The sequence below is a fragment of the Priapulus caudatus genome, unplaced genomic scaffold (genome assembly GCF_000485595.1).
Source record: "Priapulus caudatus unplaced genomic scaffold, Priapulus_caudatus-5.0.1 Scaffold247, whole genome shotgun sequence".
Classification (NCBI taxonomy): domain Eukaryota; kingdom Metazoa; phylum Priapulida; class Priapulimorpha; order Priapulimorphida; family Priapulidae; genus Priapulus; species Priapulus caudatus.
The window spans coordinates 96,972-122,462 of NW_014577308.1; the positions used below are offsets into that span (position 1 = coordinate 96,972).

Here is a 25,491-nt window from a genome sequence, read left to right on the forward strand (position 1 = left end):
ACAGGTTGAGTGCACATAAACATGGCATGTGTTAGTGCTGACACGCAATGGAAGTGAGCCAACCCGTGATTTTCGTTGCATGAAATATCACAAGAAAGCAGATTTACTATTAAGTATTTACATCCTCGCTCTACATTTATCGCAACTCGGAAGAATATTATATTCTGTAACAGTAGGTGTTGTTCGTTTTAGGCAACATCTAGTCAGAGCGTTCCGGGATCACTCTCCACAGGGTCTGGCTCCACACACAATCCGTCTCTGCTGCACACAAAGATGGCGTCAATGACGGAATCAATCGAGGATGACCCAGCTTGTATGGGTACGCTCGTCCTAATTGTTTTGTTCGCAGCAGCTGAGTCTGACGTCTGCACTATGCCGCAACAAAAGCAGTTGATGACAGCCTCGCCGTATCAGCGTGGCGAATCATTTTACGCCGTACGTCCGCGCACATGAGAAATTCTTTGCGTCTGGCAGCGAGCTTTGGTCTCGGCAGCAACATCGAGCCAATGAAATCGTGCGAGGTTATTGCGTTCGTCGTCTGTTCGGAGCCTATTCGATGCGATGATATTCCTAGTCAAATCAACCTGCAACCGTTTGAAGCTCTCTCTCACTCGCTCTCTCTTCCTCTCTTCCTCTCTCCCTTTCTCTCTCTCCCTCTCTCCCTCTTTCTCTCTTTCTCTCTTTCTCTCTCTCTCTCTCTCTCTCTCTCTCTCTTTCTCTATCTGTCAAAAACATTCTTTCCCCGTAAGGGTTTTTTAATATAAAAGCATTGTGCCATATATCAGTTACCAGCACTGTTAGGTAGATTCGTTACAAAGACTGCTAGAGAAGTCTGTTACTGTTATTTTTACATAAATAGGTTACCTCGATTCTAACTTCTAAGGTGAATCGGTCACTATTAGCTTGAACATACGTATACATGTGTTCGTCCTGTTAATTATTTATGATTATTATTTATTATTCCTGTTAATGATTGAACAATTCTATATTATGTATAAGTATTATATATGTTTATGATTATGTAAAATTCAGTTTCTACAAGTGATGGGAAAAATCGGTTACTATTTAACGGATGTCAGTGACTATGTTTATAAGGAAAGTTGCTTACTGTAGGTATAATTGGAGCCATGCACTCACTATATATTGAAGACAACTCGCTATATTATTGGAGACATTCGGTTTCTATGGCAACAGTGCCGTGATGTATATTTTGTCTGTTAAATGTTAATTATGTCTCGTGTACGAAGTCTTTATTGCCTTCCAGCATGGTCTCAGTAACACAATTCGTAAAGATGACATTTTATTGGCCCTGTATAATATGTTGCCACCTGTACTTGGGGCAGATGTAATTATCTATCTAATTCATCATACGTGTATCATACGTCACCCGAAGACGTCGGTGCATTGTAGCCTAAGGACACTGTTCGGACACTGTAGCGTACGTGTGCACTGATTGGCGTGTCTTGTGTGTATGTGTGTGCGTGCGTGGGTGAGTGCAAACGTGTGTGGGTGCGTGTATACGTGCGTGTGTCGGTGTGTTTGTTCAGTGTTAGAAATAGAAATAGCAGCTCATTTCCCTGCGTGACTTTTATTCCCACTCAGATAGTGGCATTAATTTGCATAAGCGGCGCTGATTGGCTCTTGCCATGGCGCTAAACAAAGGCGCCGATTGGCTCGATTTGACACTTTTACCGTTAATTCTATAACAGTGAACTCATAATGGAAAAGCTTTGTCAATGCACAGCAAGAAAGCTGACTATCCAGCTTTAAATGTAAGTTTCATTACGGATTTTCATGAATAACAACGAGAGCAATAGCACATACTGTATATAGTATGATACTGTATACTGTAAGACTGTGATAATGGGCTCATAAATCTTCACAACTCACCGCGCGCGAAACCGCCAGCCAATCAGCGCTGCTTATGCAAATTAATGCCACTATCTGAGTGGGGAAAAAAATCACGCATCTGGGACTGGTAACTGTTGAGCAGGACTGACTCATTTTTCTGTTTTTTTTCCAAAAGTTTAATATAGTAGAAATAGATGTTTTCGCAATTAGGACTGTCCGGGGTTACGGACTCATTTGTAAAACTGGTGTGTGTTTGTCGTCGCATGCAGGAGGGCGTTCGCGCGATCACAGGCAGAACTCGGTGCCGAGTCTCTCTGACGGCAGAAGCTCTCCCAAGGCTGGCAGGAAGAAGCTGTTTGATGTTCAGGAGTTGAAGCGGTCCCTGCGACCCAAGTCGAAGACGGACTCGGACGTGAACACTTCGACAATCGTTAAGTAAGTGTCTCGGAGATGCTACTCGCATTCACCATCTATCTTCCATCTATCATCATCTAATGCTATTTACCGACAGCCCTGTGCGCAGAAGGTGCGTGTGCGTGCGTATGTGTCGGTGCGTGCGTGTGTGTGTCTGTGCGCATGTGTGTCTGTGCGCGCGTGCTCACGTGCCTGTGAATGCGTGCGTACGTGTGTGTACATAATTAAGGAGTGGTGCGTGCACGCATGCACACGTGTGTGTACATAATGAAGGAAGAGTGCGTGCGTGCGTGCGTGCGTGCGTGCGTGCGTGCTTATTTATATTTGTACGGATAACCCAGCCGTGTTCATGTGCAGATGTGTTAGCGTAAATGTGTGCGTGTTATTGTAGTGAGATGTACAGCATTGTATCTAGTCACTGCACTACTGGTCCCTGCTTTATCACGACAGGTGGGGAACCACGAAAATGTCCCGATTAAGCAGTGAACTCATTACAACGTGCATAAGGACTTTTGTTTAAAATCGAGTCTTTTGGTTTGTCGTTTAAGCGATGCGTCTGTTTATGCAAGGGCTGCTAAAGCGGGGAGCACTGTATTGACATATTTAATATGGTAGCGAGCAAGTAAGACGGCTCACAAGAGCTTGAGAAAACAACGCGAAAATAGAAGTGGTAGTTTGTCACTCATATGCCCAGAGTTCGTGACAACTTGGCACCACTGAATCACAGTAATGCTCCAAGCTACAGTAGTTGTCAGAAGAATGGAAACAGTAGCGCTGCCTGTTGCCATCTGCGGGCAGCCGTCCATCAATACCCGGTTAGGCCTTGGTCAAACCTGGGAAATAGCAGCATTAGTGCTGAGTGGGCTAGGATCAATAGACACGGCGGCTGCAACAGGAGCTGAGCTGTGATTACGTTGAGCTGACTTGGTCGCGTGGCGGCGTTGCCAACATTTATTTACGCGAGCGCTCCTTCCGCTGCGTTTCTCTTCAGCGTGGCAGCATCCTAATCACCGCTGAAATGTCATCACGTTCGAATTACGATTGACGGCTGCATGCACGCACGTACACACGTGCATACGTATAGGCGCACGCATGAGCACATTACAAGCTGTCGGCACGCATTATAATAACCTAACATGGACAACTACAGGGTTGATGAGGTCACGTTGATGTTCTGCGGGTACTAAACCAAACAGCATTCCTGAATTTACTATAAAAACGTTTTGCAAACATTTAATGAGGTAATCGTGAAAATTATATATGCACGTGCGCACGTTTGTCGCAAATTCCAAAGGTTTGTCGAGCTTCAATTTTTCAGCAAACAACCTTTTCACTGACTGGTGATGCGTTTCACTATTCACTTGTTTTAAAAAACTGTCTTATCACTTGTCTACACACCTACAACAGTGTTAATGTCATATATATATGGGGTATAGTGGGAAATTACATGGTGTAGTGTATATTTGCAAGTGAGTGAAAAAGCAGATTTGATGTTTGCAGAGAGGAATTTTATTTCATTAAATGAATACTCTCAATGGCTTCACCCAACAAACAAATGCATTGATGACAGTGGCCTCTGTTGGTAATGATGTATTAAGGAAAATGATCCTTAATTAATCGAATTAATCCCTTCTCTGAATTCCATCTGGTTGTGGGTTTATTGCGAAAACAACAAAATGTGCTCACTAATTATGTATGAATAGTAGGTGTCTGGCGAGACCTTTTATTCCTCAGTAGGAGCTATGTAGATTATTTACTAATTATAAGTAAATACTGTGCAGCATTTCTCAGAATTTAATGGAAAATGTGGCATTATCAACTTTAAGTTTAAAACCAAAATAAGTTTAACAGGCTTCTGTATAAATTAAAAGGCTCTGTGTAATTTATTTTACCGTTTTTAGTACTCACAGTGTACCAGACCTGGTTCACAATGCTGCAGAGGTATCACCTGCAAGGGTGAAGCGTCATTCAGCCACAGACTGTGATTTTGTTAATCCTAACCCAGCAGTAAGTGAATTGTGTCGATTTAATAATTTTTTTCATTTCTTTACGGTTATCTTCACTATTTGAACGGTTTCAATTTGAATTGTTTGGTTGTCGCTCAATAAGTTACTGGTTTTGCATGAGAAACTTTTTTCCAAATGGTTTGATAATGTTTTAACAAAAGTTTTTATTACATTATAGTCTAAATATAATTACACCATTACATAATATGTGAATATAGACTGATGTTTTAACCAATCGGACTGAATTAATGAAGTAAGTTTTTTCATTGCAGCCCACTTTAGCAAAAGTGATAGGCAGTTATACGGCAGTAAAAGAAGATGAAATCACTCTCTCCAAAGGTGAAACTGTTCAGGTACATGCAAGCCACAAGACTAACCACACGGATACTTCCAAGCAAGATTTATTATTATAATTAGTTGATTTGTTCGTAAAACAACAATATTAATTTCATAAACTGAAGGTAGTGGTGCTGTGTGACATTGACGTTAACAATGTCACGGCGTTACCTAATGTACATATGTGTGCGTTTTCTACACAGGTGCTTACGACAAGTCCATACAACATGTGTCTCGTGTACAGGGCAGCGAGTAGTGCATCTCCGGCGGCCGAGGGGTGGGTGCCCGCTCACGCACTGGAGTTCAGTGATATTGCACCCAGGTAACAGCTGTTGCTCTTAGGTTGAAAGGGGTACGCCTAGATAGCACCATTGAAATTGTGTTAGTTCTCCTGTCGGATTTCACAATGAGGAAGTTGATTTAGTAAGGGTATACCGACGTCAGTACCTTATTTATGCGATGTGTTATGTTATGATATATTCTCTAGTAGCCTGATATAAGTGTACATGTACTAGTAGGTTTGTACAATCCATCTGTGTGGTGCGTGTGTGAGTACGCATGTGTGGATGTTTATAATGTATAAATTAATGCTTTGAAATTCGTGGCATTTAAAATGATTGTAGGATGAAGTGGCACCAAAGTCTAGTCACGCCATCTCAAACAAAAGAGTTGAGTCCGGTTAAGGAGAATGGTCGTTCGCAGCAAAGCAAACGTGACTCTTCCCCCATGTGTCGAGCTAATGTAAAGGTGAGCGAATGAACCACTAGCCCTTGTTTCTGCTGAAGTCGTTTGTACTTTATTACCGAGGTCGTTTTATTTTGTCGTTATTACTTGCATTTGTATGTGTGAAAACGAGCACGTGTGCCTTGTGTAACGCTTTGTGTAACTAGCTTCGTTCGATTATGTAATGGAAAAATATCGTTCTCACTTCCACTTCCTGTTCCCTCAGCACGTGCGAAATTTTGAAAGAAACCATGAGAAATCGTGTAGCGATACCAATGCAGGCGCTAGTTGGGAATACATGTGAGAAAACCTACGTACGATGTGCGGATTGCATGCCAGCACGCGAGGTCTGTGCAATTTTGCAGACGTATAGGGTATAGTGGGGTATGAAGGGGCATATAGTGTCGGCATATGAAGTCGAGTGGCTCAGCGTTTGATTAAGCGTCACGCTAGCACGCGTGTTGATTGACGGCGCTGCGAGTGTGCGGCCGCAGCTCGAACAGTGTGTTAGCACAGCAATTAAACGTCAGTGAAGCCGTTCGCGTGGCTTCAGTTCGAGTCCACACTTGGCTGCTGTCGTCGCTCAACTCGGTCGCGGCACGTGAGCAGATCGCTGCTGTGCGGCTGATGGACTCGCGGTGTAAATGCACTGTGGTTTCACTGAGTGAACAACAGTGCCATCGTCTGCTCTTTGCGGCATGCGATACAGCAGTTTTGGAGGGAGTGCACTTTAGAGATTATCTAGAGGTTTGGTTTGGGTGAGGTGGTGGGGACGTACTGCTAGCGGCCGCGGTTCAATCTGTAAGCAATGCTGTTGACTTCTTTGTAGTTATTAAATCCAGCCTTCCAAAATGAGGCGCCTGCAGAAGTCGTGGCGCCACTGACAAACGTAACAGTGCATGTACGTGAAACGGCCACATTCGAATGTACGATATATGGCCGACCCAGACCCACGGTCACCTGGAGGTCACCATGTGATCAGGTCAGTTTCGTTCCATCAATGTGCATGGGCGGGCTCTTGTAGATTTGCTTGCAATATGCAAGTGCGCCGTGGTTGTGTGTGATGAAAATTGTCGACGTATGAATTTTTAAACGAGGGGGGGATTTTTTTAATCATTTTTGTGCAGAAATGTATTGAGGATGAGTCGCCTGACACGTTTAAGAGATGGTGTATGTGGGCCAGTGTCTAATTTTAGGCTACATGCATATACATCAAGAGTGCATAATAATAATCTCTATTATGCACTCTTGATATACATACATTCTATCTTGAAATTGTGAACACTTAAAAAACATCGGGACCGAGTCGGTAGGGTTTGAGCCTCGCATGTTTCTGCCCCTGTTTGGTTGATGTTGGCCAGGTGCCTGGTTGTTTGCGGTTGATTCGTGGGTGTTTGGAAAGAACGGCAGCACAAGAAAGGAGGTAAGCACTCTTGCATCTCCACTCTCAGGTTGTGACAGCCGGTCTGGGAGTGACGGCCAGCTACTCGGCGGAGGGCCTCGCGACGCTAACGATCAGCAACTGCACAAAGGAGCGCAGCGGCGAGTACACGTGTATAGCAACGAACGATCTCGGCTCAACGCACACGTCTGCTGTGCTTAGTGTACTCGGTGAGTGCCCGCGCGTCTCCGTCACGTGTCGCCCGCGCGGCTCTGTCACGCGCATGGCTCGCGTAATCTGGAAATCCATATACTTCTCGGTGCACTTGCGTCAGTGCTGTTATGTTCATTGTGGTAGGCATCAGTAGTGATTTGCCTGACGTTTATTATGTAGGGCTGCAGATCTGAAGGTGCATAATTTAATGTTTTATTGTGTATTATACATCTGTGATTATTATAATGTACGGTGTGTTACGCATCGATGCTTGTATAGAATTACAGCACTCTTACTGTAGAAATAATATATATAGTGTGAACAAATTTAAAACAAATTATATATTACTGAGCAGTCTGCTTATACCCATCCTAAAAATCCATATTTATGGTATATATATATGAATCTTGGATTTTCCTTAGCTATACACTTTAGCTTTCTTGCAATACAGTGTTTACAGAAAATACATTTATGACAGTGAGCATATATTTTGCCATTTTGCACAACTGACAGAGGCAGTCTGGCTGTTGCAGCTTGCAGCTAACTCTTAATTTCTTGTTGAGAACATGGGAAAACAAAAAATGAACAACAGAATGGAAAATCTTGGGCAGGGTTTTGAAGCAAACTTTTACACTGTGACTATTACCATAGCTGCACCGGGCAGCATATGAAGGGGAAACACAGTACAGTAAACTTGTTGAAACCCTATTCCTCTATTGCAGAAAATGTAAAAGTATTTGCAAAGGGAATTTTAATATTTTAGGATTTTTTTTATATTGTTATTGGTGAAAGCTAAATGTGTTTTCGGTATGAAGTATCTGAATACTATCATATACAGTATTATGGATTTATTATGGTAATAATAGTGATGTAGTATCATTGTTATCAATCTATAGTTAGATATGATACTATAGATAAACATGTATAACATGTATACTATAGATAAACATTGTGTGTGTGCGTCTGTACTTATGTGCATGGGTGCGTGCGTTCGTGTGTGTTTTACCTTCTTTTTTTTATATAGTGACAGTTTGCAATAATCACATTGTGTTCATTTCCCTATTTTAGATAAACCCTCTGCACCTGGCACACCAGCAGTAGTAGAACAGATGGGAACTTCAGTCAAGTTAAAATGGCAACCATCAAGAAACACTGGAAACACTCCAATAACAGCATACACCGTTGAATACAATGAGCAAGGTAGCAGCAGATGAATATGTAGATTGATGAAGGAGTAGAAAAGTAGACAGATGAAATTATTCACAATTACTCATATGCGATTTGTAAGCTCTAGGCATGCACGCTCTTATATTATATAGCAACCAGTGTGTTTCGTGCCTACAATATATACGATGTATTTTCATGGATATGGATTTATCGGTCCCTCAGTATATTCCTAATTCAGTTTATTTCTGTTCGCGCATAGTCACTCACTCAGGGACTTATTTATATTTGCTGAAAGACCATCATTAAACTTGTTATCATATCACGTCAAAATCATGGCAATTGAAAAATACTGAATGAACAGAAATGTCAATCTAAGAACAAATTTTACACTTGTAATGTTATATAAACTATAAAAAAAACTATGTGAAACAACCCTCCTCCCCCCCCTCCCCCCAAACACACACATACGCCTAAAAAATTAATTTAAAAAAAAGATGGTCCTGCCATCCAGCTAATACAGTAATAATGGATGAATAAGTTTTTTTATTTAGTAATTTATATACATATTCTTATTTTTCATTTACTTTCTTCTATGTTTAGTCATTGTAATCAGGCGTACACTGTCAGCGCGGTACAGGCTGGAAGAGTGCAGTACATTTACGGTACGCATAACATTCGAACAAATTTCCCGCCGACGAGTGATCCACGCGAACCTCGCGTGGCACCGATGTCTAACGTCGCCATGTTTGTCGTGCAGGCTCGGGCATGTGGCAGGCGGCAGTGGCGTTCGCTCCGACGACGATACAGGTTGTCGACTACCTGACTCCGAACACGGTCTACCAGTTCCGCGTGAGCGCGAACAATGCGGTCGGCATCAGCGAGCCGAGTGAGCCGTCGGCGCTCGTCACGATCCCCGCCGCTGCCGCCGACGGCCAGGACATGCACCGACCGCGCGTCGAGTGGAAGACCTTCTTCTCAAAGGACCACGTCGAGGTGAACGAGATTGGCAGGTGTGTACGACGGTCGAGCGCGAGCTATTAGGCCTCCTGCGCGTATGCTAGTGTATAAAGTAATACCAAATTAAATACAGGTAGGTCCCGTTTTACGACAGGGTTAGGTTCCAGTAAAACAGGTTTGTAAAATGAAAAGTCGTCAAATTACCAAATTATAATGCAATTAAATGCTATCGTTCCACCCACAGTGCACTGTGAAAAACAAAAGAAGCGCATATTGCGTGTCTGGACTTGCTGCGATGTGTTATTTAGTTTTATGTCATTTTGAAAAGGTCGTTAATGTGAAAAGTCGTAAAATGCACCATCGTAAAACGGGACCTACCTGTATATAATATGTAAATAGTACGTTTTGTTAAATAGTTAGTTAAATAGAAATTGAGTAATGAAGTAAATTAGTAGTATGATAAAGTGTAAAAGATAGAAGGCCTGCCGAGTTGCTGCGTCGTCACGTTTTTATTAAATTTTTTAATGTAAGAGGGTAAATCTATCTCTTGTTAAATTAATTGGAATATTCTGTCTACTCTTTGTCTCTTTGTCTCTAAGTCTGAAGTATCGATATGGTAACACCCTACAATGTAATAGGGATATATAACCTGCATATATACAGGGTGCAAAATTAACGGGAGTTCGGAGTCAAATACTCCCAGATTTACTGTCGGACTCCCTGAAAATTCTGCCATGCTACCAGAGCACGGCCTCGTGGAAATACCGTATTTTTTTAGCTAATATCCAAAGAAAATTTGACAGACGTGCAACCGCATGAATCTTAAAAATAAGCACGTGCGTTATTGTTAATATCTTTAATTTTGAACCTCAGACTGCAGACTCCCTCTTTTTGAGGGTAGGGACTCCCGTGTTCAAAACTTAATTTCTACCCCTGTATTATATATATACACACACACATGCACATATATATGTATATATGTATAGAGAGAGAGAGAGAGAAAGAGAGAGAGAGCCTGAGTAATATTGTTTCATCTTAAGGTAGAGACATAAATATATGATTGGTATCATCAATAGTAAGGATGTACCCTAAACCTCGTCGCGACGTTAAATAGTACTGCGCGTCTGCAGGGGTCGATTCTCCGTCGTGAAGCAAGTCGTGCAGAAGTCGAGCGGCGTGGAGATGGCGGCCAAGTTCATCAGCAAGCGGCTGTCGAGCATCGAGCCGGCGGAGAACGAGTTCACGCTGCTGCAGGGTCTGCAGCACCTGCACCTCGTGCCGGCCGTCGACACGTACGAGACGAGCTGCAGCTACATCATCACGCTGAGGATGTAAGCAGCGCGAGCGGCGCCGCGTGTCCCCCTCCCCGTCATTGCATTGTGCTAATGTCCCGTTGTGCTAACGTTGTGCCGCGTGTCCACCTCCCCGTCATTGCATTGTGCTAATGTCCCGTCGTGCCAACGTTGTATCGTTGCATCGTGTCAATGTGGCATCATTGCATCGTGACAATGTGGCATCATTGCATCGTGACAATGTCGCATCATTGCATCGTGACAATGTCACATCATTGCATCGTCTCAATGTCGCATCATGCCAATATCTCGTAGCATCATGTCAATGTCGTATCATGCCACTGACGCTTCGTGTCATCGTGTCAACATCGTGTTGTACTAGCATCTTTTTCGCATTGCAATAATGTCGCACCATCCCAGTGTGTCGGTTCGTGGCATATCGTGCAACCATCTCATAGTGTCGCGTCAATGTCGCATTCTGCGAAATTTGCATCGTGCCAATAAAGCGTTAATGTAGCTTTGTGCCAACATCACATCATGCTAATATTGTTTGGCCAATCCCGTATTTTGTCATGCAGGTGGCTTATTACATCATGCTAATATTGCATTGCATTGTGCCAATACTTCATTTTGTCATGCCAATGTGACATTGTGTCATGCCAGCAGCCAGTGTCGCATTTCCTTGTGTCAGTGTCACACTTTGGGATGCTGATGCGTAATACCACCACCATGGTGGTGGTATCGTGTGCGGCCACAGCAGCCCATTTTACGTTACATTATTTTTTGTCACACGAGTGAGGGCCGCATGTAGTTGTCATGTTATTTGGTGTTTACAGGGTGCCAGGTGAGCGTTTGCTAGACTGGCTCTGCCAGAAACCTCTGTACGACGAAGTCCAGATGAAGACGTACGTGAGACACCTGCTGGAAGTTGTGCAGTATCTGCATAACTGTCACATCGCTCATCTTGACATCAAGGTAGCCTTTTCTTCTCGTCTTTATTCAACATCCGTGAAAATTCCAGCACGTGACCAGCACCAATCACGCCATCGGTTGGTGCCCTGTCAACAGGTGTTCATTCGGATGGTACCACATATTGCATGGCTTGCTATATTTCTACTTGGCGTAATTTTCATTTATATATATATATATATTAATGATCTATTATTATTATCATTGTGATCATTATTATTATTATTGTTGAGGTATTTCATTGCAACTTCATTGCAACAGCACCATGGCTACATAGCTGCTTTGATCGAGTGGAGTAGAGGTCGGTAGCTTAGCGTTTGCGTTCAGTGTGCATTCAATCGCTCTGCTTTCAGCCCGAGAATCTGCTGATCGATCTTTCGCACACGTCGCCACTGCTCAAGCTCGTCGACTTTGGCGACGCGCGCCACATCTGCAACAACTACTACGTGCACCCGCTGCTCGGCAGCCCCGAGTTTGCCGCGCCCGAGCTAGTCCTCGGTCAGCCGGTCGGACTGCAGACAGACATGTGGTGTGTATGCGGGCACGTGAACGCGCTGCGCTGTTCTATACGTAACTCGCATTTTCCTGCCCTTAGTTATTTTTGCCCTTTTTTAGTGCGTTTCTCCAGTGGAATTTACCTTCCGTTGGTAGTCGGTTTTCTTTGTAAATGGTTTGGAATTTTGAAAAGCTTGAGCCATGTAATGGGTGTTTCGTCTTAGTGTATTTAGTCACGTTCGTAAACTGTTGAATTTTTTCAAGAAACACGTGTGACATAGGGTCCAATAATATTTTCTTGATAGCAGTGTTGCTTGACAGAGTTTGTGATTAATTGACCAGCTAAGCACAAAGTAAAATGGTGTAATACCCTGTGCCAAAGTTGCTTATGGGGTTAATTACCCTACATGTAGTTAAGACAGAGGGTTGGTTTGGTGAACATGCCTATTAAATGTCAGCATAATCTCTACATGTTGCAGTACACGTAAAGAAATTTGCAGAACCTTTGCTACAAGAGTAGAATGATACGTGTAGCATCTCATATTACTGAATTGACTTGATTTGATATGCAAGAGCAAACCAGTTTTTAATTTTCCACCTGATTTTCCTCGTGACCAGTTTCTCCGTGACCGAAATCCCTAGACCAATCTTCTGTGATGCCACCTAACCTTGTGTCGCACTTTCCAGTGCCCAAGTTGCCTATACCCGGTGAAGTAATATAAGGAGTAGATAAAGGGAAGGAGTGTGACTCCAATAAACAAGGGAAATTCGTCATTTACTAGCCTTATAATACCTACGATTTACTACGCGTAACTCATCCAACTTGAGCTCAAATCGGACACAGTACATTCGCCCATCATCGTACCAAATCGTTTCCTCAATTAGACACTCGCAATCCGGAAATACAGACTAAAACATACGACACGATTCTCCAATCTTTGTCCATTAATCAACCGTAGCAATCGCCTATGATTCAAACAAAAGGCAGCTACTAACCACACTGTCCACGGCTTGCGTTCACGGCGAGGCGCTGTGGCTCGCAGGGAGATTTCAATCCGATCTGCTGCTGATAGCGGATTGGCGTGCGTGCGTGCCGGCATGCCGGTATGACATACAGGCATACATTGTAGCTGTCTACCGGGTCAAAGGTTATCTCGCCGAGTGTTGCGTTGATGCCTAATCACCCTGCTAGCCACAGCGCCTCGCCGTGAACGCAAGCCGTGGACAGTGTGGTTAGTAGCTGCCTTTTGTTTGAATCATAGGCGATTGCTACGGTTGATTAATGGACAAAGATTGGAGAATCGTGTCGTATGTTTTAGTCTGTATTTCCGGATTGCGAGTGTCTAATTGAGGAAACGATTTGGTACGATGATGGGCGAATGTACTGTGTCCGATTTGAGCTCAAGTTGGATGAGTTACGCGTAGTAAATCGTAGGTATTATAAGGCTAGTAAATGACGAATTTCCCTTGTTTATTGGAGTCACACTCCTTCCCTTTATCTACTCCTGGTAATATGTATCTATAAGTTGTGTTTCGTTTCCTTATAGGAGCGTTGGAGTTGTGCTCTATGTCCTACTCAGTGGAGTATCACCGTTTCTCGATGATTCCGTCGAGGAGACCTGCTCAAATATAGCACACAACGACTGGAGCTTTCCAGACCAGTACTTCAAGAATATCTCGGACGAGACGAAAGAGATAGTCAGCAGTCTACTCTGCATGGACATGGCGTACGTCTTCGTTGATGCGTTCTCGTGGGAGGGATTAGGCTGATGGTAGCTGCTCACTGGACGATTGTGCAGGGAGTGATTTCTCTACCACAACATGGCTGCCTCGGCAAACTCATGGCGTCTGAGATCATTTTTAATTTTTTTTAAAGTTTACCAGTACATGTACCATAGTTAGTGCGTGGGGATACTTTGCCGGTTCACCAATACTCACATGCTGGGGCAGCTTAATGCAAGTGCAAGCGCGTGTGCTTGTGGCAGTTGGCTAGTATAGGAGAGCACATCTCTGCAGTTGGTGCAATTTTCACATTTCCTTTTTTCCTATCTTGTTACAGGAAGCGTTTAACAGCGCAGAGCTGTCTGGAGATGGCCTGGTTTACGCGCGCTGCTGCTGGCTGCAGTTCTCCAACCTCTCCCATCGGTCGACCACTTTCAACCACTCGTCTGCAGGCATTTGTGGAACGACGAAAACACCAGGTACGGTATCGTTTGTGAGTGCGTGATGTGACTGAGGATTTAACTGGCCTATTATGGAGATGACCTTGACATTAGCCTACCACTAATTGGTTCAGTGTGATTCGTTATAGAGAAGACCCTTGCGTGATTTGTCATAATGAAGGTGCAGCGTTAGCTTATTATTTTCTCAATTGTTATTTGCTTGGCATTCACTCTCACAGCTAAACCCTTGGTCTGAACACAGCTTAATAGTAACCTTGTTATCCTCCCACAAGCAATCAGTATGGATGTGCAATGTAATGTTCACTGCAAGTGTGAAGTCGAATTAAAATATTGCCATCAGCAGTGTATTTGGTTGGTTAATTTGTTGATGTTGACTTCTTGTCTTTAAAATACACAGTTTTATTCGTTGAGATGTAGTGTGAGAGCCTATTCCACACTAGATCTTGCTCCAAACCTTCTTACGTCTAAACCAATCTTACTAGGGCTTCTAATACTAATACATGGTATGTGAGTGCAAGCCATTTCATAACAATCAAATTGACCTATTTGTCTGCCATGATTGACAATCATTGTTGGATTGGACATTCTAAAGGCAATGCGTGGGAATGAGGTGGTGCAGAGCCAACATTCTGGCATGCACATGAACATACATACTGGGTTAGCTTGACCAACTTTGCAACAATATCCAAAGGGGCGAGGTTATCTTGCTCAGGCAGATAGGTTAATTGTAACAAATTATTGTATTTGTATTCTACATTTCTATAGCGATAAACATTAAAAAAAATTCTGTTTATTATCCAAGCAGCTTATGGAAATTTGGAGCGAACATGGTAGGTTCAAATAATCTGAAGTAATAAACCTGATTTTGCATACAGTATCCGTGTAAGTCAGAAATACTGTTCATACAGTTCAAGATATCGAGTTCATATCATCGATCTGAATGCATATAGTAACCTCACTAAGCTTGAATTTTTTTTCTGGCTACCATTCAGTGGCCAGTGAATGTAAATCCGTAAGTCGTATCCTACTATAATTGTAAATTCCTTTTGGCTTTTACCAGAATGACACAAAGCAGATTAGCCCTGTTCCGGCATCACACGTTGGAATCACAAAGTCTATCACATTTTGAGATCTATGTGAAAGTTGACAGAGGAAGCCTCTACTACGAGCACACTAATGAGAGAAGCCTGCTTCTTTGACAGATGTAGGCACGAACCGACAGCGACGTTGATCCAGTGTGTACGCGGGTTAACTGTAAATACAAAAGCCGAGAGCCGCTTGTCTGTCAAAAGTCCCCTCCTATGCTCTTCCTCGCTTGCTTTGCTAGCAACCCAACTCGTTCGAAGCTGAAATGAGCTTTGGTTGAAAGCTGCAGTCGCCTGGTTCTGGCTGTTTCGGTTGAGTGACAAGGATGTTTTTTGTTTCTTGTGTTCATTATTTATTTAACTTATTAACATGCAGAAATGTAATGAGTGTAGCCAGTTCCAGTAGCAAGTGTGGTAGTGATTAAAATAGACAGGTTTTATAGGAAGCAATATCTGTTAGGGTGCAAAATTTGTGTCAAATTTAACATTTCAGTATTGTAATTAGCTCTAGTGCAGGTAGAAATGAAACGTCTGTGCAATAGTGTACTGCAGGCCCTTCTAAAGGGTAAATTGGGCTAATTATGTAACACCAGGCTAGGTGCATCACTTGAAAGGCGTCAACTGGGATTCGAACCGATTATCAGGGTGACTCTACTACAGTACTAGGTGACACGATAAAGCTCATAAGATGGTAGAATGCGGCTTTCCTTCACGTCGGCATGTCAGCTGCATTTCGCAGTGTGAGGAGAGCTGAATGCTACCAGTCATGTTGAAGATGCGTGACGCGTTTCTAAGAATCTATACTGTATCTCTAAAAACAGCTTCACTTGACTGAATCGCAGGGGCTGAGTTTGGTGCTCAAAATCGAAAAACTGCAAAGTGCACGTGCTGCCATGCTGCAATCAATATTCCAGTCAATAAGTCTTTTCTTCCGATAGCTTGTCTACGAAATACGTGTATTTTTTAGCAAATGCTTACTGTAGGAAGGGGGCATTTGAATGCCATGAAGAATAAGTGTGTTACTCTCTAAAGGTTTATCGCTGGTATCGGTTGTGTAGGCTTGAAGTCTGCTTTTTGTATTTAACGAATTGTATTCGTGCGTGCGCAGATGTGTGAGCATGCGTGTATCGAACTTCAACTAATAGCGTACGTATTATAATGCGGTAGGCCTTGTCCGCCCTCCCTCAGAGCCATCCACTCGTTGTTACTATATTAGTTGACATGTTAAATACAAGTGAAGAATCGGTTCTTGTCATCTGTACACAGGCAAGTTTGCCATGAGTTACTCGTTATCGTGCGCGTTTAATGCTAGTGTACATAAGATTTGATTTGCCTTTTCGTAAACGGAGAATGATGCCGATTATTTTTTAAATGCTTGATGGCAGTCAGTTCTGAAATGTAAGTGTAAATACTTCTGAATGTCTGTGTGTGTTTGTGTAGACATGTTTACTTTCCTTTTCGGACAATAGCCGGGTTCTGGCATTATTATGCTCCAACTACATGCTTCAACGAAGGTTGGTTGGCCTTTCGGTTGGTTGTGGTCAGTCAGTTTGTAATCGAATTGTAGCTTTATTAGGTTTATTGCCCTTTTTCAGTACAGATAACCCCCCACCACCAGAATATGTTTGTATGTTGTGTAATTAATAGGTGGCCTTGTTTGGCGCTGTCCAAAATGCTTACAGTAATACCTCAGTGGGATAGTATACTAAGAGTAAAGAGGAGAGATGTCTCTATTCTTCACATCCGTCAAAATCTTATTATTCAGCTGGTATGGTGGTATCTGGGACATGTTGGGGCATTTGCATCGGTCCACTGTTATAAGCATGTAAACTAGTGACATTTTCGCCAATATGTGTTGTTTACTTAGTTGGCGATGTATGTGGGACAGTGTGACAACCAGCTATTAAAAATTCACACGACTAAGTCACTATATAGTGTATTTTTGTGAAACGTGGGTTATAAATGTTTACTAACCGGAGTGGTGGAGAAACTGACGTGGTGGAAGGCTGTAGCGAACCTAAAACAGACAGTCCCCCTGGTGGCGATAAACATGAACCAAAATATATGCTTTTGTCATTCATTATACGTTCATAAAAGTGTGAGTGTAAGAATATAGTTTTGTATCGCATTGCTAGAACCACCACCAACTACGAAAAGTCTCGTGTGTCAGATTACGACGGTTATAGTTCTGTGATTACAAAACCAAAGAAGATATCAGTGAATCCCGTGTGCGTGTTTTATATAGAATGTGCTTCCCAGTGGTCGGGCCGGTGTGGAGCCGGCGCTCATATCTACTACACGTGGCTGCCAGCAAGACGTGAGGCTGTGGAAGGTTAGCCTATAGCAGGACGACCATCTCGTGGTTGTCGACACTGCAGGCTTACACTAAGAACGCACGAAGGTTGGCGCGAGCTGGAGAACAATGGCTCGCATCCGGAACGCACTGAACCACGATGACCTTATATGTGCAGGCACGCTGCAGGCGGCCGAACGCGCAGGCAGGAGGGGGCTTCCGTAGCATAGCCGTTGCATTCCCGCTTGCGAGACTCTGAAATTGCGTGCGCCTATGTTGGTAGAACCAAGTGAGCATATCGTTGGAGGATTATTTGCATAATAGTGTAAATGAGGGATCGGCGGTAGTTGTGTGAGTGGTTGTCTCTTGCAGTTTCAATTTTATTCACACAAAACCGTACGAGCAGCCAGCGCGAGCAGAGCTTTATCGAAGAAACGGAATTAAGCATGTGCGTTTTTTAACGATTATTTAATATGAAGTGGTTGTTTGCGGGTACAAGTTTAATTATCTGTAGGATAATGGAAGTCCGAATCACGCGTAGGCGTTGTGTACAGTGTGCGACTTTCCAAAAATTGCAACGCAAATTTCATTTTGAGTTAATGAAATTGCTCGCGGCAGATTTGCTCCGCGTATTTTAGTTACACATTTTGTCAGATTGGCAGATATAAAGTATAATTTTTGTAAGCTTCTGAGAAAGAGTTTAGTGTGTCCGCAATTCATTGTCATGATATTTGTATATTCAAATGCTATGATATAAACAGTGCTAGACTATTTGCATCCGCCAACTACGTATTTTGCTTGCAAACTGTTTGCGGCATTTGTCGTTAATAATCGTGCAGACACTCACCGTACTAGCGTAGGTGTTTAAACTGTAATATACTTATAAATTACCAAGTTTACTTGTAGTTTTTATTATTATTATCATTATTATTATTAAATAAGTTGTCACATTTCAGAGAGTAGTGATTATGCTCATTAAAGCTTTATTCGAAGCTTCGATTTGTGTGCACGACGTGTGCATGGTTACTCGGGCCTGTAGCCGGCATGCAGTATTTATTCCTGTACAGGTGTCGATTGATTGTTGTTGAAATAAAATAGACTTGTAAATGACGTAATTAATCAATTCATGCTTTCGTTCCTTGATTCTCGTTTTGCTTGTTTTTAGCTAACCTTGACATCGTCAAGATGAGCTATTGCCATGGGTCGTCGTCCGTCGTACGTCCGTCCGTCCGTCCGTCCGTCCGTCCTTCCGTCAACTTTTGGCTACGGTCAACGATAACTCAGGAGCCGTTTGACCCACATGTTTGAAATTGGGTATAGTTGTTACTGCTATGCTCCCATATTGAACGTCCTATTTTGGAGCACGCCAGTCGACGTACTTTCAAGCCACGGCAATTTTTTGGCAAAAATGGGAATTTCCATTAGTCAGTTCAGGTTCAACGGATTTTGCTCATTTTTTGTATGTGAATGAATAAGGACCAGGGGTTTTGATATTTAAAAAAAATTATACAAATTACGTAGGTTTTGGCAATTATATAGCATATTATGTAATAGACACGCAGATAACATTCTGTGGTGTCACACTCGTCTGGTTCGTTTTACAAGATTTCATTGACAATATCTTTAATGCAAAATTGGTATTTCCTCTCCACCCTGCCGATAAAACGTCTACATTAGAGTAAAGTTTTACAAAACATGCCGCAACGCAGCATAACCTATTTATTTCGAACGCCATCGCTAAGAAATATTAAAGCGGGTATAGCGCCATCCACCGTCACAAATTGATTCATTTTGGTTTATAAATTATTATTGCGATATACAGATGGCAACCGTGTGCTACCGCCTAGAAAAACTCATCTTTTAATGGGAAAGGTTGCCCATTGGATTTGTTCATATTGCCGACCTCCTCATGTGCACGTGCGCGTGTACGTGCGCGCACGCGTGTACCTTTCCTCCGTGTACAACAGGTGTACGTGAGTGTATCTGCCGTACACAGATGGACATGACCGCACGCGCGCATGAGCGCACGTACACTCGTGCGTGCATGTACACGCGTGCGCGTACATACACGCATGCGCGCACACACACGCATGCGCGCACATACACGCGTGGGTGCACGTACACGCGTGTGTGCATGCACATGCGTGCGCGCACATACACGCATGCGCGCACATACACGCATGCGTGCACATACACGTCTGCGCGCACGTACGCGCATGTGCTCGCACGCACGCGACACTCACGTGCCTCAAGGAGCTAAATATAACTATATTATAAATATATTTAGCTCCTTGCCGTGCATCTGTTGTAGGCAGGCAGACTGTACACGCATGCGCGTGTGCACATAAGGAGCTCGGCCGCACATGCTTGGACAAACTCAATCCCCTCGTGGCAACACCGGCATCCTGAATCTGTGACTGTGCACGAGTCTTTGCACGCACGCCTGTACGTGCGGTACCTCGGCTTTTATGCCACAGAGTTGTGTTAGCTTCCTTGCCTGACTCGCAGTGTTATTATTACAATAATCCGTTACTTCTGTCTGCACGGTGGGCGGGATGTGCCTGTCGTCGTCGCCGTCGCCGTTGTTGTTGTTGTTGTTGTTGTTGTTGTTGTTGTTGTTGTTGTTGTTGTTGTTTGTTGCAATGTTTCTTGTTGGCGGCGGCAACGGAGAGGAGAACAGGGAGAAGAGAAGGATGTTGGGGATGCGGATCAGGATAAGTGAGTGCGCATGGGAGTAAGAGGCGGGTGAGCAGCAATGATTAGGGTTGGCTTTATGGTTGGATAATTCCTTCCTCGTGTTTTCCTCTCTCGATGTTTGTTAGACTTGTCGTCAGTCGTAAAATATTAGTGCATCTAGCCGATCGGCCGTGTTACGAAAATCTTGGCTCGCTCTCCTCTCTCTCTCTCTCTCTCTCTTGTAAAGCTTCTCACTTCTAATAATGTCGGAGGGAGTCTCCGTGAACAGTTCCAGGCAGGCTTCCTCGTTCCTCACGTAGCTGCAGTCGTCATTGACGGCGAGGCACTGGTCATCGCATCTCTCGATGGCTGGCGTCCAAATCGTGTTGCCCGGGCATCTACGGATCTTCGGCCAGCCGTGGTCACAGATGTAGAACACCTGACAGTCGGTGGCGTCCGTCGAGAAGTTCAGCGCGCCGATGTTCGGGTTACAGTCATCTTCGGCCTTTATTGGCACACCGAGCCGCTTTTCTACGGGCCCAGCGGCAGCTGCAATGTCATGCAATGTGTTACACCTGATGCGTGCGTCTCTATATACTGACTATAACCGATATATATACCGACTATATATGACATATATAAATATATGGTCGAAGCGACGAAACAGTATTACAATTATTACCGTAATAGTACAATCCACAATAAAAATGCGATGGATTTTCGATTTACAGCCAACCCTCTCTCTCCTCTCTCTCTCTCTCTCTCTCTCTCTCTCTCTCTCTCTCTCTCTCTCTCTCCTCTCTCTCTCTCTTTCTCTCTCTCTCTCTCTGTTCGCTCACTCGCTCGCTCCTTAATTTCTCTCTCTCTCTCGCTCTCTCTCTCCTCTCTCTCTCTCTTCTCTCTCTCTCGCTCTCTCTCGCTCTCTTCTCTATATATATATATATAAGAATATAATATCAGGAGTAGATAATAGAAGATTCTCTATCTCTCTATCTCTCTATCTCTCTCTCTCTTCTATTATCTACTCCTGATAATATATATATGTGTATCGCACTCTCTCTCGCGCGCGCCCTCCCCCTTCTCTCTCTCTTTCGCGCGCTCTCCCTCTTTCTTTCTCGCTCGCTCTCTTTCTCTCCCCCTCTCTTTATTTATCTCCCACCCCTTCCTCACTGTGTTATATGTACTCACAGCGATACAAGCATTATTCATACATACACCACGCTTTATCTAACACACAGATGCCAGGTTGATATCTCGCATAAAATCTCACAGTGAAGCTTTCGTTGCACCGCTTTTCTCTCTCTAGTTCCGTTTCACAGAGATAGTTCCGTCACCCCAACCAACACACAGATGCCAGGTTGATATCTCGCATAAAATCTCATAGTGACGAATTCGCGAATTCCCGTGGCCAAGCAGGTGGTGCACATCGCAAATTATGACCTTACTACTTCGTTGGGGCGGCACTGCCCGCCTCATTCCCATTCCTACCCTAAGGTATAGCGATTGGGACATCGCCACCTCGGCGACATAGCGTAACAATTTTAATATCGAACTGTTCCAGAGTGTGTGCTCAATACAGTTTTATAATTTCAACAAAATATACATACAACAAAATGTGTTTCGTTTACCATCATACACTACTTCTCATGCGCAGCGCTGGGAAAGACCAACTGCAGCGAAAAATGTACATAAATATATTCGGCGTTGCGGGTAATCATATTGTTGAGATACCTGAGCGCACTCTGATTTTATAAAATAAGGGAGGAAATGTGTTTTAGATCTTTCATAGATGACTATTCCCGAGTATATCCCATTTGTTTTAAATGCACAATTCCAACCAAATGTGATTTCTGTTATTAGATAGCAGTTAGGCGCATATAGACACGTCTGCTCGTATAATTTTTCTACGATAAGGAGGGTTGGAAGATTTTCCGTTTTTTAATTATTGAATTGAGTCATTAGGATAAACAAGTCGCAAGCTATATAGTTCTGAGTATGTGCTTCATATAAGTGTATAACTTCAACAAAAATATATACAAATATATTTTGTTTAGCTTCCATCGTACGCTACTTTTTATCGACTCTATCTCTATATCTCTATCTTTTACAGCACGAAAAATGTACGGAATCGGCATATCCCGATTCCGTACAATTGGACTCCCTCTTCTTATATAAGGGAGCCAATACGTACGTTTCACATTTTATATACCTATTCCCGAGAATGCCTTCTCTCTTATAAAAACGCACTTCTACCAAAATGTGACTTAAATTCTGCGATGATTTCGATGATTACGGCGTGCAATGAAGTAGGCCCCCTAGGCCCCTAATTGCACAGGGCCAACATTTTTTTTAGATATAACTATACTGTTAACTTCCACGCCTGACCTTATAATTAATCTATCACACGTTGGAATAATTGAAAAACTTGAGGAGTTTTGGAATAACCTTTGCCTCATAATTATTAATGAAGAAGGATTTGGATCAATACCTATACTTCTGAGTATATGGGGCGAGTAATCGGGATATTATGAGATTCGGGCCGGGCTCCTTCTTATCGTATAAAGGAAGCAATGAGTTCCCCATTTTTCCAGAAAACTGTTTATGATCTGACAAATTTTGATTAGGGGCTACCTCTAGCAGATAGTATAGACATGCGCAGAGTATACATTCACGCCTGGCCGTACTTTTAAGGAGGTTTGTTGGATTTGCCGCGATTGATTATAATTATAATAGGATCATCATTTTTCATACCACACTACTCCTGAATATGTAGGCCTACATAGACTAAGAATAACTTACTATTAGTCTTCTTATTTATAGTTATTATTATTAGTTTACAGTTCTTATTATTCTTCGGTGTATAATGCCAATCAAATTAACGTGTGCATCAGGGCCGGCCGGGCTAGTGCACGTGGCCGGGCACGTGCAAAACGCGCGTGGCTCCAGGCAAAATGAGTTAGCTGCGGCCGATACACCATAGTTAGTAGAGGCATAGGTAGAGGGAAACCCAGGTCTCCCTCTACTAACTAATTCGTAGTGTAAACGTGCATGCAGCGGCGTGCGTGCGGTGTAGCTATTGGCCTTACGTATACGTGTATGTTGCAGAGGAGCACTTGAACAGCATTTACAGGAAATTATCGGCAATAATAGGCGAAAGAGAGTAGAGAAGCATTTGAAAGTATTTGAAGCATTGAGAAGCATTGAGCGTAGAGAAGACTTTGGTAGACCTAAGACTTAAGATTTGGTAGTAAATACGTTTCGTGTTTATTTAGCATTATTTTTCTTTATTGAGACGCTCCAAGTTGTGAAACAAACGGTATATATTGCCAAATTTATGGATCTGTGATAAAAAAAAAAAGCGTCCAGGACCAATGGCAATGACCAGCTGCATGCATGGGTGCAAGTGACGCTGCATGGGTGCAAGTGACGCGCACGTGATATGATAACATAAGTAAACGCTGCAGGCACTTCATAATTTTCTGTGTTGTTCAGTTCTGCTTGTGAGCACAACGTGTTAGCATGGTTCTACAGGCCCTGGTCGCGCTCGCCGCTGCCTATGTCATATATTGTGTTTTTGCTGGTCGGACCCCACTTCCGATCAGTGGGAAATACGCACAACCCGGTATGGCTTGTACAGTGGTGTCAACTGCTTCTTTAATTCTAATATTTTCCTCATGCACTCCAGCATGAATTTATTTGTTCCTTGATATATAGTGTCGTTGGCCCGGGCCAAGCCTATATATACTATAGTTTAGCACGGCTCCCGGATTAGTTTAGCACATGTGCGAAAACACATATTTGTAGAATGTATTATAAATATGTAGGGTCCCAAACTATCATTTTAGTACGTCTTCACTCCAACAATTTATTTGTAACGAATGAATTATTGCACTATACCTAACATTGCTGTGAATTTGTTTATAGGGAAGTGGTATTCATTAAAGCGGGCAATCGTGTATATTTACTGTCTTGTACGAAAGTGGAGACTGTCTGCCAAGTTACCAGCAGGTGGCGATTGTTTATTATTGGAAACCAAATATGGCTGTGCTGGATTGGAGCAACCAAAATCTCTTCCCGTTCACCCATTGGTATGTTCATTCACTGAGCCGTGTATTTATAATTATTTCCCATCCCTCATCGTTAATAATACTAGGCCAGCAAACTACAGATAAAATGTTATTACAAACCGAAACCTGTTGACTGCAATTTCAAATTTGCAGGTCGTATAACTGACAATGTGCCTGTGGATCGATCATGCTGTTTTAGTTGGAAAAGAGTTAAGACTGAAAGAACTTAAGACTGAAGACTTAAGACTTTAAGAACTTAAGACTTAAGAACTTAAGACTGAAGACTGAAAAACCTAAGACTGAAGACTTAAGACGAAAAGACTTAAGACTTTAGTTGGAAAGACTTAATCCCCGCGGGCACTCTGTGCGGGCGAGCCCACAATGTAGGGGTGGTCGGGTAGGGTATGGTTAAGGTTAGGGTTAGAGTTAGGCCTACCCGACCCTAGCTACCCTACCCGACCACCCCTATATATACACTGTGGGCTCACCCTCACAGAGTGCCCGGGGATTAGTCTTACCCCTGTTTTTAGTTAGGCAGTGCATATAGCCACGTGGGTTTTGGTGTCGTCGCTGTTAATGTAATCAAGAGTACATAATAGAGATCTCTATTATGTACTCTTGATGTAATGACTAATGTAATGTAATGTAATGTTAATGTAATGTGCTCGTTGCTGTTAGTAACGCTCATAGGGTCTATGCATGTCCCCCAGGGTACTGCCGGAACGTACCCTGGGTACGGTCCGGTATACCGGAACGTACCCTGGTCACTATTTGATATGGTTAGGGTTAGGATTAGGGTTAGGGTTAGGGTTAGGATTAGGGAGTAGGCGTAGGCGACTCCATGCATAGACTCGTTAGTGGAGTAGGCGAGGTACGGTCCGGCATATTAGATAGCACCAGGGTACGTTACGGTATACCGGACCGTACCCAGGTTACGTTCCGGCAGTACCCCGGGGGACATAGACCCTCTCAGCGTTAGTAACGCTCATAGGGTCTATGTCCCCCAGGGTACTGCCGGAACGTACCCTGGTACTATCTAATATGCCGGACCGTACCTCGCCTACTCCACTAACGAGTCGCCTACGCCTACTCCCTAACCCTAACCCGAAACCGAGCCCTAACCCTAACCCTAACCCTAATCCTATCCCTAACCATATCAAATAGTGACCAGGGTACGTTCCGGTATACCGGATCGTACCCCAGGGTACGTTCCGGCAGTACCCTGGGGGACATAGACTCTATGAGCACTAGTACTAGTAGTAGTAGTAGCAGTAGTACTACTAGTACTACTACTAGTACTAGTACTACTACTAGTACTAGTACTACTACTAGTACTAGTACTACTACTAGTACTAGTACTAATAGTTAGGCTTATAGGGTCTA

The 25,491-nt window shown here is 43.3% G+C and overlaps 2 protein-coding genes across 2 annotated transcripts in view; both read left to right on the forward strand.

Annotated features, from left to right (window-relative positions):
* The first annotated feature begins 149 nt into the window (after positions 1–149).
* Positions 150–18,488, forward strand: LOC106808003 (kalirin-like). Its single transcript, XM_014810539.1, has 16 exons — positions 150–319; positions 2,121–2,286; positions 4,167–4,272; positions 4,544–4,624; positions 4,811–4,929; positions 5,231–5,354; positions 6,160–6,312; positions 6,782–6,941; positions 7,993–8,124; positions 8,849–9,101; positions 10,179–10,379; positions 11,177–11,315; positions 11,663–11,838; positions 13,352–13,531; positions 13,864–14,005; positions 15,048–18,488. Exons 1-16 carry the CDS (start codon positions 274–276, stop codon positions 15,114–15,116), a joined length of 2,247 nt encoding a protein of 748 aa, XP_014666025.1. The 5' UTR covers positions 150–273; the 3' UTR covers positions 15,117–18,488.
* Positions 18,489–23,605: 5,117 nt separating this feature from the next.
* Positions 23,606–25,491, forward strand: part of LOC106807998 (uncharacterized phosphotransferase YvkC-like) — a 31,569-nt gene continuing 29,683 nt past the window's right edge. The window contains exons 1-2 of the mRNA XM_014810537.1: positions 23,606–23,663; positions 23,966–24,129. The gene's annotated coding sequence lies outside the window, so the exon portion shown is untranslated. The remainder of the gene's footprint in view (positions 23,664–23,965; positions 24,130–25,491) is intronic.

Excerpts from the sequence above, each read along its gene's own strand:
- LOC106808003 (XM_014810539.1), top strand. The coding sequence starts at position 274 with ATGGCGTCAATGACGGAATCAATCGAGGATGACCCAGCTTGTATGG. Across the intron at positions 4,625-4,810 it reads CCAAAGGTGAAACTGTTCAG|GTGCTTACGACAAGTCCATA; the intron begins GTACATGCAAGC and ends TTTTCTACACAG. Across the intron at positions 6,942-7,992 it reads TGCTGTGCTTAGTGTACTCG|ATAAACCCTCTGCACCTGGC; the intron begins GTGAGTGCCCGC and ends TCCCTATTTTAG.